The sequence below is a fragment of the Gopherus flavomarginatus genome, chromosome 8 (genome assembly GCF_025201925.1).
Source record: "Gopherus flavomarginatus isolate rGopFla2 chromosome 8, rGopFla2.mat.asm, whole genome shotgun sequence".
In the NCBI taxonomy this organism is placed as follows: domain Eukaryota; kingdom Metazoa; phylum Chordata; order Testudines; family Testudinidae; genus Gopherus; species Gopherus flavomarginatus.
In genome coordinates, this window is record NC_066624.1 from 24,609,596 (window position 1) to 24,626,009 (window position 16,414).

Genomic DNA, 16,414 nt, shown 5'->3' on the forward strand with positions numbered 1-16,414 from the left:
GTGGAGGTTGTATGAAGGTTTTGAAGTTCCTGGGTGATAGTCCATCCCTGTCAGAGCTTTTCTGTTTCTTTGTTTTCACTTGTGGCTTAGCATTCAGGTGACTCGAGGAGTTTCTGGAGTTGTTTCGCTCTGGTAACCTGGAACAGGTCATTTCTGCCTGCTCAGGTGATCGCTTTACATAGTGGAGCTTGCATCATTGCCAACCCCTTTGGGAAGAGAGCGTGTGGTGGGTGGCATGAGTAGAGCCATGGCTTTTGGACAGGCATGCCTGGAGCCAGCTTTCCAAAGCCATCCAGTAATCTCTGGGGTACACAAGGTGGCCACATGCAGCATTTAGCTGATTAGAAGGACAGAAAAGGAAATTAAATGGCTCTTCCAAGAAAATGAAATCCCATACACACATGTTCTCCCCTTCTGCTCTCCCTCTCTTTCATCTTCCTTCTGCCAAAAGTTCATGAATTTAATCCCTTTGCTTCTGAACTTTATTCTCCAGCCAGCAAGGGACAAAGTGAAAGGCTGTTTGACTTATTTCCAGATGGGTGGCAGGCCAGCCGCGCGTCTGGCATTGCAGCTGCCTGTACTGGATCAAACCTCTTCTTGTGCTTCCAAGTGCCCACTTGATCCCTTTGCCCCTGCTCCGGAAGGGCAGTTGTAGAAAATCTTCCTCTTCACCCCTGGAATCATTATGTTCTTATGAACACAGGCTCTTTCTCAGGCCCTCAGCATCCTGCATCTCAGATTTTCTGCCCAGTTTATGAAAACCTCTGCGAATGTTCACTCGTCTTAACCAGCTCTTGGAACTGTCAGCTGAATATGAGTTTGAGCCCTAGGGGAAACCACAAACTTTTGACTGGCTTTATTTTTCCAGCAGAAATGGTGGGGGGTTTTACAGCAGGGTAACTAATGACTGTTTGCTATCCCCCTGTCAAATCCTAGTTGAGACAAGGCTCGGTAGTTTTTATCACGAGATAGCACTGATCTCACCTAGCTATACCACCCACCCGTGATTGACTTCTCTGAGCTATCTGGTGGTAAAAACAAAAGAGCCTTGTTTCCACCAGGATTTTACAGTGAGATTGCTACTAGCTGATGTGGGTGAGTTACCTTGCTGTAAAAACATACCTTTCTTGGCCCTGAAGACATAGCCCTTGTGTCCTGGAACCTTTGTGTAGTGTGTATATTAGCATTGACAAAGGTGCTAATTAATTCGTGTTAATTGGAAATCTGTTAACTCGTGGTCCTGTTTTAACTCAAACTCTAGTCCAGACACCCCTGGAGGTGCAATGTCCAGTGGTCTAAGCTTAGCAATGGGAGCCAGGGACTCCGTGTTCTAATCCCAGCTCTGATTCCCTCTGAATCTGGCAGAGTCACTTCATGTTTCTTCGCTGAATAGCCTCCGTTTCTTTCAGTGTCAGATGTTTGAAAGTGCCCCTCCATTGTGCCTTGCATGTGTAACCCCCTTCAAATCCCTTTGATTATGTTACATATGTCCCCCCATTTCCATGTGCAAACCTGCACTCATGCGTGTCAGTTGGCTGGTTCATAACTTTTGTGGGACCAGTTCAGGAAGCCCCTTTGAAACTATAGCCTTTTAATGCCCGGTAGCACTGGGTGGCTAACCACCTCCCCTAGGGAACTCTGGGAATCTCCCCTGCATTGTGCTTTATAGACACCTGCCTTCTTCTCAGGGTGCTTGAAAATGCAGAGGGAATGGGTGTTCTCAATAGAGGCTGGCAGAGGTTTAATTAAATTAAGGCCGAGGATTTGCCATCCCACTTGGTGGCTTTTCTCTCTACCTCCCTGCTTGTACATTGCCCATTATATTATTAGCTTCCTTGGGGAAACTGTTATTAAATTGCCCAGAATCTAGACAATGGGAAAAGGGAGTGAGGCTTAATCCGCTGTCAGCTAAGTGTCAAAGCCGTTTAGTCTACTGCTCTGAACAAGTTAATAACAGGCAAGCAGGTCATGTGTCCCATGCTCAGAGCAGAGACTGAGCCCAAACCAGCCAGCTTCTTTCCCTCCCCCTCCCCCTCCTCCGAGCATTTCATTAAACTCTCTGTGAAGGGACACAGTTCAGTCCTGTTTCCTTTCACCTCCTGCTACCACTTCCTTCCCCTTGCTTTTCAAAACAAAGATTATTTTTCTGAGAATCCTTTGCTGGTGAAAGGCGTTGGGTTTGCAGCCCTGGAGGCTGGAGTCCTCTGTTTATCATCTGAGCAGGTACCCCGAGGCAGTGACCAACCATCTCCCCCCACTGCTGTGAAGGAACCAGCTCCAGCAAAGAGACCCAGCCTTCATGGCCTCATTGCAAAGGCACCGACAAGAGGCCAGCCATGATGGGCTCTTCTCCTTACTCTCTCCTTCTCGTTCACACTAGCAGCTTGTTTCCGTGCCTGGAGAGAGGCTGTCTGGATTTCTGTATCGCTTTTCAGTGACCTGCCCTTTGTTGCATTTAAGTCTGTTTCCTCCAGTCATATAGCGTGAGCTGACAAACCACAGTGTATATTCCAGTCTCTCACTACGATTAGCTCCCACGCTCACAGACGCAGAGGTAAGTCACTTCTGGACCCAGAGACTAGCAGTTCTTGCAGAGCAACCGCCAAGTTTAGCCTTTCCATTCCAGTGTGAGCAGATAGGCTCCCAGCCATTAAATGATGCTGGCAGATTTGTAGCTCTCCTAAAGTTTATAGGAATGTGCCCAGCAACCTTGGAAATAGTAGAAACTACCTGGATGCCCTAGAGGGAATCCCATCATGAGGTCACCACGGGGGCGGAGCAAACAGATTGAGTAGTAACTGGAATGAATCATGCTGTACCCACTCAGAATGCAGTGCTGAAGGGATGGTGAAGTCACATTGCTGGACAGAGCCCAATGCGATCTGGCCAAGAGCAGTTCAGCTTCCGCTGTGCAATTCTGCCAAAACACCACCGTGCTGACATTCTGCAGGCTCTCCTTTGTAGTCCAAGGCTGGAGTGGGGAAACTGCCAATTCACTTGAGTCCTGGCCTGCAGCATGGCGCATATTATTTAGTCTTGTGTTCTGAAGCCCTCTCAATTCACCTCGTTCCTGACCTGTAGCTTCCAAGCTGGGCCTTGCCCACCTCTGCTGATGCACCTTCGTCCTATTTCTAAATCCTCTCCTTTGTCATCTGAAAATCAGTGTGATGTCAGGGCATGGTGGCGCTGTTGGAGAGGGGCTCTTCTGACTGTTACAGGATGGATTTGTTTTATCTTGTGGGGAAAGGGCTGTTTTTGTATTTAAGATGCGCAACCCCTTCAGTGCCACAGTGAAGTATTGGGTATTTCCATTAAATGCATTTCTCCCCCCCACCTCCCAGCATGCCTGGAGGTGCCTGGACCAGCCTGACATTCTGTGGAGGCCCAATCACATTGCAGCACCAGTGAATGGGGTTAACTTGTAACCATGGGAAGGGTAAGAAACAAACTTCAAAAAGGGTAGAAAGTGGCTTCTGGTACCAAGTCAAATATGGGACCTAAAAAGCAATCAGATCCATGCGAGAGTCAGTCACAGGAAGGGGTGCAATGTACAGTGGGTGGCAGTGGTGGATGTGTGCAGCTGTGGGTGCTGAATCTGATGCCAGCCACGGGGCTAGTCAGCTGAAGTGTAACCAGATGAGCTGCAGGTACTTTCAATTTGGCCAGAGTATCCAGGGACTTGTATTGAAAGGCAGTGGGGCATCAATCTGACTTGAATACTTGTGAAATGGTTCTGGCACGAGCCATTGAAGCACTCGGGCCACGGGCATGTTGGAGCGCTCTGAACCCTTCAGGGGAGATGCCGAGGCACCCGGGGTTCTGCTTTCACTCTTAGGAAAAGGGAAACACAAGGAATCCAGAGAAGCTTCCTCCTATTCAGCAGGATCCTCCTTCCTGCGTCAGCTGGGCAATGCTTGATTTTTAATGAAAGAGATGCTGGGGCTCAAGCAATTTTTTTACATTCATAACTGATGCAGCAAGGCCACAGGGGCCGGGGCTGTAAACTGCCAAGCCTGGAGGTGCCGGGGCTAAGCCCTGGCACAAATTAAGCACTGCAGCTGGGGAATGTGCACTCAGCTGGAAATGATCTTGGGCCTGTCCCAGGCTCCATGCACACACTTGCTCCCCAGCTGTTTGGTGACAGGTGACAATGCCGCAACACGGGCCCTTGAGAAAAAAACAAAGTGCAGCAGCCAAAGCCAAACCAGACAAAAGCGTCTCTTGTTTGTTTGCAGGAGGCTGATGACACTGAACGCATGTGCCTCTATGAAGCTGGAAGTCCACTTTCAGCGTAAACAGGTAAGCGGTGAGGTTTCAAGAGTATAAACAAGGCCACAGTGCATTGTGGGGAAAACACATGTGCACGGATGGGGCAATGAGCCTGTGTTTAAAAACGAATAATTCCAACACTGCTCATTCATGTAGAAAATTATCGTTCCTGGATCAGATGCCTTCCCCTGCTCTGTCCTGGGTCATGGGTCTTTCTGCTTAGCTCTGAATAAAGAAGGAGCACAGCTATCTAGAATCCCTGCTTCCATGCTGCAGGGTTGAGGTGGAAGGCTTGTGTCAGTGTGTGCTCCATGGTTTGTCATAGAGTGCTGAGCCTCCTCATTTCAGCTGCTAAATTACACCGAAAAAATCTGTTACAGATTCTTTCCGAATGATACATTTCTACATAAGCAATTGCTATAGTTTTCATGAGGATGTTCAGTGATTGTGAAGGGGAGGTGGAGTCCAGGGAATGCAGAGGGGGTGTCAACAAGACAATCTCTCCAATAAGTTCAGGTGCACTCTTGGAGAGTGTTTGAGAACCCTGCTCTAGCAGATCTCCAGGGACATGTGGCTCTGGTTGGCTTTTTAAACTGTGCTATCTGGGGTCCTGCCAGCATTGCTTTTGCTTCCCATATATTAATATCTATTTTTTGTCATCCTGCTCCTGATATCAGATGGATTTCACAGGGGAAGAACCCTGATTTTTTTTCTTTTCCCTCCCCCTCCTTTGCTTGTTAGTTTGTTCTGCTAAATGCCTGTACTTGTCCATGGCCAGTTTTGTGTTCCCATTTGTCATGTTTCAGTGTAACCATTATGAGATCCATATTGTAACCATTCAGACCACTGGAGAAGCTGCTTCAGCAAGCCCGTTGCACAAGCTCATCCAGATTCGAACTTAAGCCCCTGATTTGAGGTGAGCTCCCATCACCAGGAGACTTACTGCAGATATCTTGTATAGTAACCAATAGTAGGGTCTGGTTGCAGCTGCTTCTAGGCCAGCCATAATGCAGTGCCATGCAGTTAAGTGTGAACTAGAAGGGATTTCCTTGAGCAAATGTCTGGCAGAATGGATCAGTGAGGAAACATAACCCCAGAGGGGAGTTTTCCCTCGGGAGGGGGGGGAATAAAACTTACCCATGTGTCTCAGACAATAAAATGCTTCTCTTAAAATGCTGTTTATTGTGGTTTCATATTTTCCGTTCCCACTTGCACTCTGTGGCAGCTGCAGGCTCCGCACCTAAGTGCCAAAGGTCCTCACCTGTCCTGCAGAATTGCAGGAAAGGTCATGGTTTTGGAGCATTGTTCCAGTGTCCGGATCTCTGGTTCTGCAGAACACAAACGAGAGAAAGAAAATGAAAGTGGAAAGGGGGCCAGGGCTGAGTGGATAGCGTCAAGCTGTTTGCGCTAGATTCACTGAGTGCAGAAGCAGTGAGGTAGCTGCATTAAAAATAGAAATGCCATAGATAGAGGGAAATTGTCACTAGGACAATGGGGTTTGGGGATAAATCTAATGGGAATTAGTAAAAATGTTGCGTGACTGACCAAATCAAGAAATCAGTATGTGGGCTGTGAGAAATGTCACAGCTGTCTCCAAAACTCTAATCCCAGTACAAGTTTAGGTAGCTAATTGCCCTTGCATTCCCTCTTCAGAAGGCATTGCTACTGTTAACTCCAAACGTACCCCACCTCACCACTAAAGCATCGTGGTTGCTGGGGAGCTGTTGTTACCACTCAGCTAGAACTGTTCACAGTTTTGGTAACTATTTTTGTAAATCTTGACTTTTGATAGGAAACAGTTAAAATATTTTGTCCCATTTTCCCCCTATTTTTTGGACCAGGTCTTACAATAAATTGCTGTAAGTTTCCTACCGTAGCATACGTTAAGTGCTTGGCCGCTACAGTGTGGGCATACATGCACATGACGTTTTGAGTGCTTTTTGGTGGTGGTGCTAATGATAGTGCTCCGTACTACAGGAAATACTTCTTGGACCAGTGGATCTCAAACTTATTTGATCATGCCTCCCTTCTTTGTGTCTGTGGTAGTTTGTGACCCCTCTCCCCGCTGCTCCTGCCACACAAGTACATATATGGCTGCCCAGCTCTGAAGGCAGAGCCGACAGCAGCGGCTGCTGGCTCGATGCCCAGCTCTGAAGGCAGTGCCGCTGACAATAGCAGCGCAGAAGTAAGGGTGGCATGGCATTGCCATCGTTACTTCTCCACTGCTGCTGGCGGCGGCGCTGTCTTCGGAACAGCTGCCCAGTCCATAGCCACCACTCTCCGGCCACCCAGCTCTGAAGGCAGAGTGGCTTCTCATGCCCCACCCCCCAATACATTCTGCCTCCTCCAAGGGATGTGCACCCCAGTTTGAGAACCTCTGTATTGAACAACACTGACTAGAATCCTTAACAGGAAGTTAAATATCCTGGTTTTAGCTAGGGAACAATAAAGTCTTTGGGTCCTGTTAGCAGGAAACTTCGTGGCCTCTGAATTTACCACAATAAATGATAAATTATGGCTCTCAAGTGTGTGATGTGCTACAGTGGGTATTAAAGGAATGGAAGCTGCTATTTATGTGCACATCTTGCTCCAAGTTCCCCTTTGTTTGTGTTTAGGGAGGTGCTGCTGTATTGAAAACCAGCCCTCCATCCCGATAGCTTCCTTTAGCCCCATAGTAGTGGGATGTTTCTGATAAAAGGATCAGCAGTGAAATAGTTGACAATGATTAATATTTAAGCTGTCATCATTGGGTCTCAGAGTTAACACCCTATTTAGATGAGTGTGGGGAAGTTCACAATTTTGCTGCTGTTCCCCCCCTTCCTCGGTCTACAGCAAAGGGCCCTTTAATTCAGCTACAGTAAGTCAGCCCAGTTGCATCCATTCACATCAGGATTTTTTTTTTTTTATAACTTGAAAACTTAGATTCTTTAACAACTCCTGGGGACACCAGAAGACAAGCTTCACCTGATCTCTGATTTGTATGTTGGCTCGGCAAGGTTGTGAGCCATTCTGTCCCAGCACCTGTTACCCCAGAAACCCTTTTCATACCAGCAAGTGTATCTAGAAAGCAATAGCTTCCGTCTGTCCCCTCCTGCTTTGGTTCAGTTACAGTGGAGCAGTCTGTTCTTTGTAGGACTCATTCCATTATGTGGCAAGGAACCCTCTGTTCTAAGTCTAAAGGCTCTGGGATTGGCTGTGTGGCAGTGACAGTGCTTTCTAATGAACAACGGTACGGTGTGCTTCTGCTGAGCTACTTCTCCAGTGTGCCACCTGTCCTGGCAGGAGAGAGGCAGGCAGAGCATCAGGACACTATTACAAATTCTGGAGTCTGTTTGCATAGGATGGTGTTTTCCCCCTGCTTCATAACCCTGTGAACTGCTTGGATCCACCATACGAAACATTTAGAACTAGCATGGACAGAGCCCTCAGGAACATACTGTGAGAACAACCCTGCGCTAGCCTCCAGAGAATGGACAGAATGAGACTTAATGGATCTTTTATCTCTCTCTTATGCAATTGCTTTTCATAGAAGGTGGGGTGTGCTTGGTGGGTCTCTTAAAATGTATTGTACATAGCACATGACCCCACCAAGAGAAGATGTGGTTATGCAACGGTAAATTCTCCTACCCTAGCTGTGGTTGGTGGGTGTGAGTAGCCATGCAAAACTCAGGGAGAGGGTGGTCAGACTGGATGTTCCAGCTGATTGTGTCTTACTCTGTGATCCTTATTCTTGGTTTAGAATGAAGACTCAGAGGAAGAAGATCTTTGTGCCATCAGCGACCGATGGGCCTTCCAGAGGGACAGCAAAAGGTGGTCCAGAATTGGCTCTGTTGACTTTCTCTCCCACAATCCAGAGGTGCTGAACTCCACCATGCGGCAGACATCCAGCCGTGAGAGCATCCTTATGGACCCCAGTGCCAATCTGGAAGTCACTTCGCTCCACAGCAATACCGGCACAGGTAGCACTGGAGGCACAGTTGGCATTGTGGCCACCCTGCCTGACGTGGCACCCAGCCAGGACTCTCAAAACATCACCAAATCCAACCAAAGCTTGAGTGACTACTCCGAGACAAACCAATCCCCAAATCAGAGTGGGAGTTCTAAGGACAAGTCCAAGAAGCGGAGGTCCCGCAGCTTCCTTAAAAGGATAGAGTCTTTCCGAAGGAAGGACAAAGAAAAATCTGACTCCAAAGTGAAGGATGCCACTAGTGACAGGACAGTGACCAAACCAGGATGGGACGCTGCGAAGAGCAATGGGGATCTTACTGCTGCCACGACCACCTCCCCCAAAAGAGGAATGTCCTCCTCTTTCCATGGCAACAAACACTTTCTCTCAGTGGGCTATAGGACTAATCGCATGTCAAACTTGGGTGAGAGGAAGCCGGACTCTGAACTGAGACGTGGTGCAGTCTATCTGGAGGACTATGAAACGGCCCTGAAAAATAGCACCAGCTGGGCTTCTGGAGAACAGCACCAGCGGCACATGTACAAGGGCGACTGCCTGATCCACCTCCCCGGGGACCACAAGCCGGGGACTTTCCCCAAATCTCTCTCCATCGAAAGCTTGTGTCCTCTCGATGGCAGCCCTTTGGCCCACTGGAAACCTGGGAACAAAGCGGTGGGACTTTCAGGGTGTGGAGTGGGTGGCAGCAGCAGCAGCATGGATGACACCTCGCCACGGGGCTTTGCGTGCCGGCAGAGGCGGGGCTCGTGCAGCTCCATGGGCAGCCGTGTGAGCGTGTATGACAATGTGCCCGAGTTTGGCAGCAGCGAAGATTTCTTCAGCATGGATGGGGAGGTGAGCTACAAAAATCTGGATGACATCTTGCAGGACGTCTGGGGGCTGCAGCGAAAGGTGGAGCTCTGGTCTAAGGCGCTCAGCCCCGACCTGGATGAGGGGGCAGAGGGGGAAGGAGAGGAGGAGACGGACTCAGGAGAGGAGCCCACCTTCCCCTCCAACCTGAACTTCGAAGAGCAGTCCATGTCCGACGTGGGCACCTCTGCCAGCGACTTTGACAGCACGGGCAACTCCTTGAATGAGGCGGAGGAGATCGAGATGAGAGAGCGCAGGGATTCAGGTGTGGGAGCGTCCCTCACCAGACCTTGCAGGTAAGTGAGCTGGATGCGTCGCTGAGCTAAGGTCTTGGCACGACTCCCTTCAGACACTCCTGTCCCTGGCAGCTCAGCATCCCATAAACAGCAGGTGTGTGGCAGTTGGAGAGCTTAGTCTTGGGGCTGACTTTCCACAGGTGCAACCAGCTGGTCTCTAGTGCGCCACCAGGCTTTTCCTTTGGGAGGGTGCTCGCAGGCCTCTGCTGGCGGTTTGCCTTCCAGTCTCCCCCCGTCCAAAGCCTCAGTGTGTTGCTCGTATGTAGATCAATCATGAGAGGCCACTAGAGAACAGTGCGAGGGGCTCTACTTCTTCTGGGACACCCTTTGGCTCTAGATCTAACATCATCTCCTGGCATTTGCTTATTGCACAGCTCTGCTGGGCAGGGCCATCCCTACCCATACGCAAACTACACAGCTGCATAGGGCACCAGGAAATTTGGAGCACCAAATTGCCCCAGATTTCCTGGTGCCCTGTGCAGCTACGTGCTGCATCCAGCTCTAGCGGCAAGCCCAATCCCCGGACGGCTGAGCCAACCCCTTTTGGGCTGCACACAGCAGGGCCCAGGAAAGTTGCCTCTTCTCCTTCCCCTCAGCCCTTGCCTCAGCCCTGCCCCCACTCCGCCCCTTCCCCCCCCAAACCCCATCCCCTGAGCTATGCATCCTAGGGGACTACAGCAGGGATCAGGCTTGCCCTGTACTCACCGGGCGATGGGAAGTGGAGCAACCTGGCGCCAGCCCGCTCCATTTCACCAGCTCACAGCCACACTGCCCGTGAGTGCTGGGGGTGGTTCCCCCTCCCCCCCGAGCCTGGAAGCTGGGGGAGCAGAGTGAAACAGGCTGGGGTTGGGGGGGTTGGGGAGGGTGGGCCCAACCCCTGTTGCCTTCCTGCACTGGCTGCTCCTGCCTCCAAAAGGCCTGGGAAGCACCCCCCCTCGGAGGCCTGGGGCCAGGCTCCCGCCCCCCCCACTGGGGGTCTGCATAGGGCACCACAATCTCTGGGGCTGGCCCTGCTGCTGAGCCACTAGCACTTGGGAGAGGAGGGAATGTCACTGTGATATTAGTCCCCAAGGCAGGCAGGCTGGTGTAGGTGACAAACACAGTGACTGTGCCATCTGCGTATGCTATTGTTCTCGCTGGGACTGAGCCAGCCTGGAACAAATGAAGACCCAGTTCAGAATCAGTTGCTCCAGGAGCCGCTGCAGTGAAAGAATTAATTTGGGTGCGTAAGGGCAGCCGGTGAACACAGCTTGAGTCTCTGGTGCCCTCCAGTGGCCTGAAGCAAGCACCAAGAGCATTCAGAAGGACCAGGATGGTCATCTACCCTTCACTACTGCCAGTTTGAAGGGGACCTTAATATGGGCATATTTCAGTTGTGTCACACAGACCCAGTTCCACACCATCCGGACGTGCTTTGCCACTTTGACTTAAAATTATTAGTTACGAAACCAGGAGGTTACTGTCCATGGATTTGCTGTTAAACATGCTCGAGTAGGGTAGTTTGCCTGGTATGAAGAGCCCTCTGAAAAGCTCTGGCATCTGCTCATCTTCCCAGTTGCCCTAAGTTAACTGCCGCCTGCACGTTTAGATAGTGGAGGGTAACTCCTCTGTTGATAGGTGGTTGATGTGTGGGGATTTAGATCCATTCAAGTCAGCAGGGAAAGTCACACCTCCTCCGTTTGGAGATTTACCCCAGTGCATTGGTGGATGTCCAAGGGCCTTTCAGAACAACATGGACTTGGGAAAGTTCTGCAGGGTCAGAGCACACCATCAAGTTCCCTACAGCTAGTCAGTCAGGGGGTTCGATTTCCTTTGTTCTGCCGAAAGAAAGCATTGGCTCGGGGTGTTTGTGTCACTCTGATTTCACTGTGCTCTGGGATGACACAGGGTCAAATAGTGATGTTGCTTCCCACTGTCACAACACAGCATCCCACCCAAAGCACATGTGGGGTTCTGTGAAAGACCTGCAGGCTTGCGTCTTTCTCCCAGACACTGATACCCTGGGACCGGCTGTGATATAAATACCTGGCAGGGTGGCTAGATAGGAGTCTAGGCCCTTCCACGAGGCCCAGTACAGACTTGTGGAAATCAGGATCCCTTGTGACTGATGAGCTGTGGTGGCCCAAGAGCATGGTGACTTTGCTGGGGTAGGTTGGGTAGATAGCAGGGTTCTTTTTTACTGCCAGTGTTGTGTACTTCACCGGGGGGAAGGTGTAGCTCTGGGAAGCAAAAGAAAATGCCACTGCCCTCCACCCAGTGCCCCCGCTGCTCCCCAGGACAGCAGGTCTGTAAATCCCCAGGCTTAGTAGACCAATAAGCACAGCACTGGCGTTCTCAATGGAAATGCCCCTGCTGTGTTCAAATTGCACAGGAAGGGCTGCTTTGAACACTGTAATGGGCCCATCCCTCCCACACCTGAGGTAGTTCATATTCTAGTCCCTGCTGGAGGAGGTGGCGGGAGAGTGCTACTTCTGGTGGCTCAGTGCCTCTGCTGGACCCCTGCTCAGCTCCCAGGAGCACTGGGCGTCATCCTCCCCTGGGGGAAGCGACACGGCTGGCAGTGTGACCTTTTGCTCCCTCGCCCTGCTGTCTCCTGCAGGAAGCTACGCTGGCACAGTTTCCAGAACTCCCATCGTCCCAGCTTGAATTCTGCCTCCTTGGAGATCAACCGCCAGTCCTCCGCTCAGCTCAACCTGCTGCAGAAGTGCTCGCTGCTTCACCTCACTGCCATCATGGAGAAGCACTCCGTGCTGCACAAGCAGGCCTGGGCATGGTGAGTGTGGGAGAAGTGGGGACAGGGAAGGGAAGCTGCAGGGCATGATTGAGTAGGGCCAAGCATGAGCTCCCTGAAACCAGAACTTCAGATCCTAGCAGGGTTGACTCAACGTTTCATCCTCCTGTTGCAGATAGGGAGGGAGGGGTGTGTGTGTCGGGGGATGGAGGTGGAAGTCCTCTTCGCTCTGCATGCACATGAAACATTGCCTTGGACTCCCTATAGGAGTTTGCTGTAGGCAGTTCCCCTCGCTGCTGCCCTCCACCCCAGAAGTGACTGCATTTCAGCGGTGCTGAATAGATTGTTTGTGAAGCGCTTTGGGATGGAAGGTGCTGTAGAAACACAAGAGACTATTGTGTGCCTGTGGGTGGGAGTTCTTTTGTACCCGAGAGTATCAAGACAAGGTAGAGTTGTTTGTATGTGCGCACGTGGGTATGCATGTATATGGGTGTGTGTGTGCACACCATGTGTACATGCATATGTTGCATGTGTGCATCCATGCATATGATATGTAAGCATGTGAGCGCATGCACATGGGGGTGTGTGCACATGCATAGGTGTGTGTGTGCATATGGCACGTGTGCAGGTGGACGTGCATGCATGTATGTATATGAGGTGTACATGCATGCATTTGTGTGTGCGTATGTGTGTCCCCACCTCACCTCCTGCTTGCTGCTATGAGCTTCTGCCCAGGGCAAATGGTGGCTGTTCTGATGGGCCTGTCTGCCCCCTGTCCCCATCTCACAGGACTGTCCCCAAGTTCATGAAGAGGAGCAAAGCCCCCGACTACAGAGACAAAATGGTCTTTGGGGTCCCACCAATCATTAACGTGCAGAGGACAGGGCAGCCTCTGCCGCAGAGCATCCAGCAGGCCATGCGCTACATCCGCAGCCAGTGCCTGGACCAGGTGAGGATCAGCCCTCTGCATCACAACCCTGAACTCCCATTCACTTGCCCACAGCTCAACCGCCCCTCACTTAACCTTGTGTCAGCCGGAGCCCTGCAGTAGATGAAGCCATGGTGATCAGAGTGCTCACTCTCCAGGGATCTCTGTCTCTCTGATAGAGTGCATGAGCAGTGGAGGCAACCCCTAGCTTTGGCCCCACTGGCTTAACTCCATAGGATGCTGCTCCTTAACCCCTATGCATTCAGATTTCCTTGAGGGGGAGATACAGAGTTACTTGCCATAGGAGCGTACTGCAGCGATAAGATTGTGTACAGCTTCATTGCCTTTGCCCACAGCCCCTGCCCTGGGCTCCAGTGTAGCTCCCCGGCTCTGCAGCCCTCTCAGTGGGGCAGGAAGATGGCCCTTTATTTATGGAGCCACTGTTGGCTCCCACCCCATCAAACAGCACAGCCTACCAGAGGTATGGACCTGTCACTGAGGGGAAGCTTGAAGGTGGGTGGGTTGGTCGGAAAGCCGGCAAGGTGGCGATGAGCTTTGGGGCTCTGCAGTACTGAGGCTTGTTCTCGTGTTCACCCCAGTCTCTGCCTGCCAGACCAGACGCTTCACCTAGGTGCCCTGGCCCAGCCCACACACAGCAGCAAGCATCTCAGGAAGGGCAACAATGTTCTTGCTGTCCTGTGGGGAACCTTGCCCGCAACCTTTTCACCTAGCCAGTGACTTGAGACCCTTCCTCTCAGGCATTGTTGCCTCTCCACCTTCCCTTGCCCAGGGCCCCTTTTCCAGGAAGGGGAACCCAGACATGTTGGGAAGGTGTCTCCTGATAGGCACCACAGAGACTCCCTGGCCAGCTGGTTGTCCTGACTTCTCACTGCATAGCAGAGGCTGAGCTGAGGGCTGTCAGCACCTACCTGAGATAGAGCTGGTTGCTCTGCCTGGAGCTCAGGGCTGCCTTGGCCGACTGTGCTATACTCTGCGCTTCTTCTGGACAGATTGGCATTTTCCGGAAGTCGGGGGTGAAGTCTCGAATCCAGGTGCTGAGACACATGAATGAAGCCTCCCCCGACAACGTGAACTATGAAGGGCAGTCGGCCTACGATGTGGCTGACCTGTTGAAGCAGTATTTTCGTGACCTGCCAGAGCCCATCTTTACCAGCAAGCTCACCGACACCTTCCTGCAGATCTATCAATGTAAGTGCAACCAGCAGGCTCCCTGGGAGAGGCCCCCCATTGGCGCAGAGCTAGGCAGGCCCTCAGGGCTGAGAGTGCGTCCAGGCTCAGTAGGGAGTTGGGTCAAAGCAGCAGGAGGTGGTGCAGTGGCCACTGGGCTGGGCTGCCTGGCTCGGGAGGAAAATCAAGGACTTAGGAGCCCACCCATGGGAGTTGGGAAGAGGAGTTTGCCAGAGTGATGGGGAAATGGAGAGGAGTGAGGCTGTCTATGGGGTAGTGGGGGCTGATCTGTTGGATCCGGGCTCTATTTAGCCTTATTCCATCTCTGCTTCCTGAGGGGACTTCCCACTTCTAGAACCTGATCCCATTGCAAACGTTCTGCAGAGCCGGAGCAGTGAGCGGTGCTTCAGAGCATGGGACCTAGATGAGGGGATTGACTGGGCCCTTTCCTCGGTCCCCACTACTTGGCACTATTGAGCTGGTTGTTGGCATGCAGTTGCACAGCTCTTAGTTATGACTCAGGGCTGCCCACAGAGGAATACATGGGCTGTGGAATTAGAGACTCCGTCCCAGGCCCTGTGAACATGCTGCTAGGGGAGAAATGTCACCAGGGGAGATTTTTGCTGTGAAATGGCCTATGAACAAATATTGCTGTAACCAGCTCCACACAATGAGAGGCCAGCAGTAAGATGGCTTGGGGCCCTTTGACTGGACAGCATCTTCAGTATGAGGGGAGCAAGTACCCTTATTTTCTGGGGCCCCAGCTAGCTGCCCCTTGGTCCAATCAGCCTAAGTCTCGAGGAGCCCCTAAGGTGTAGGGTCCCAGAGCCTGGTTGACCACAAGCTCCTTCACTTTGCCTTCAGTTGTCCCAAAAGAGCAGAGGCTGCAAGCTGTCCAGGCAGCCATCATCCTGATGCCAGATGAGAACCGGGAAGTGCTGCAGACGTTGTTGTACTTCCTGAGTGACATCGCCTCAGCTGAGGAGAACCAGATGACATCTGGGAACCTGGCGGTGTGTCTGGCCCCATCCATTTTCCACCTCAACGTATCCAAGAAGGAGAGCACCTCACCCAGGTAATGCACAGCCAATTCAGGCTTTCTGAGTCCCAGAACTCCCCTCCACGATCCCTCTTTCTGTCTTCCTTACTGGAGACACGGCCTGGTGGTACCCTGGCTGGCCTGCACTTGCTGTGCCACCTACATTGAGACTGGGTCAGACGAAGGGGGAAAAGGGCTTCCGTTCCCAACGGGTTCCCTCTCCCTGTGCTCTCCATCAGGGGCTGTGAGGGACTCCTGGTGGGCATGCTAGGGGAAGGAGCTTCCCGCTAAGGTCCTAACTCTTAGTTCAGTGCTGCAGGAGTTTCTCTGAGAGCCATGGCACAGGGGCTGCTGCAGTGTCAGGGACCCCTCCATGGGCAGAGCGGACGAGTGACATAAGGCCTGGGCCTCAAGGAGCTTACAGCCTAATCTTCCTCCTGGGCTGAGCACAGCAGTGACAGAGTAATCGCCATGGTGACAGTACAGCCACATGCAGACCCCAGTGAGGGACATAGTGAGGTTCCCAACGTGAGGGCAGGAGGGGATGGAGTCTACACCCAGCCTAGCTCTGCTGAAAAACTGATAGGATCAGGAAGCTGCAGTACAGCTGTTTCACCACAGGGTGTCAGCAGGACTCTCCTTAGGGCTCCATCTTTTAAATTACTATAATACAGTGATTCCTTCCCTGCCAGTATCCCTCTCTGTTGCAAGAATGCATGGGGTGTCTCTGGCTGAGCCCTTACTCCCTGCTCTCTCGCGGACCGTCACTCCCTCTGCTGGGTCTCACTAGTCAGCGTTCTCTTGGGCAGGATGATTCAGAAGAGAGGCACCATGGGAAAGCCTGACCAGAAGGACCTGAATGAAAACATGGCTGCCACCCAGGGGCTCTCCCATATGATCACAGACTGTAAGAAGCTATTCCAGGTAGGTAGCTGCAGCTCCGGGTGAGCAATGCTGCTTTGTCCAGGTGCTTACCTGGCCCCTCCTTGCTGTACAATCTGAGCACCCCTAGATTTTGTTCTCACAGTGCCCCTGCTCAGTAGGGCAATGCTGCCTTCCCCCTAGTGCAGGTGAGGCACATGGTAAATGAAGTGCCCCAAGTCACATGGCGGGTCCATGGCTGGATTGGTAAGTGAGCTCAGTTCTTCCA

At 51.7% G+C, this 16,414-nt stretch overlaps 1 protein-coding gene across 15 annotated transcripts in view; it reads left to right on the forward strand.

Annotated features, from left to right (window-relative positions):
* Window positions 1-16,414, forward strand: part of STARD8 (StAR related lipid transfer domain containing 8) — a 149,473-nt gene that overhangs the window by 125,212 nt on the left and 7,847 nt on the right. For all 15 annotated transcript variants that reach the window (XM_050964590.1, XM_050964589.1, XM_050964588.1 and 12 more), the window contains 7 exons: window positions 4,236-4,299; window positions 8,009-9,378; window positions 11,978-12,151; window positions 12,899-13,058; window positions 14,048-14,246; window positions 15,090-15,300; window positions 16,074-16,188. In XM_050964590.1, coding sequence (XP_050820547.1) covers window positions 4,236-4,299; window positions 8,009-9,378; window positions 11,978-12,151; window positions 12,899-13,058; window positions 14,048-14,246; window positions 15,090-15,300; window positions 16,074-16,188 — 2,293 coding nt within the window. The remainder of the gene's footprint in view (window positions 1-4,235; window positions 4,300-8,008; window positions 9,379-11,977; window positions 12,152-12,898; window positions 13,059-14,047; window positions 14,247-15,089; window positions 15,301-16,073; window positions 16,189-16,414) is intronic.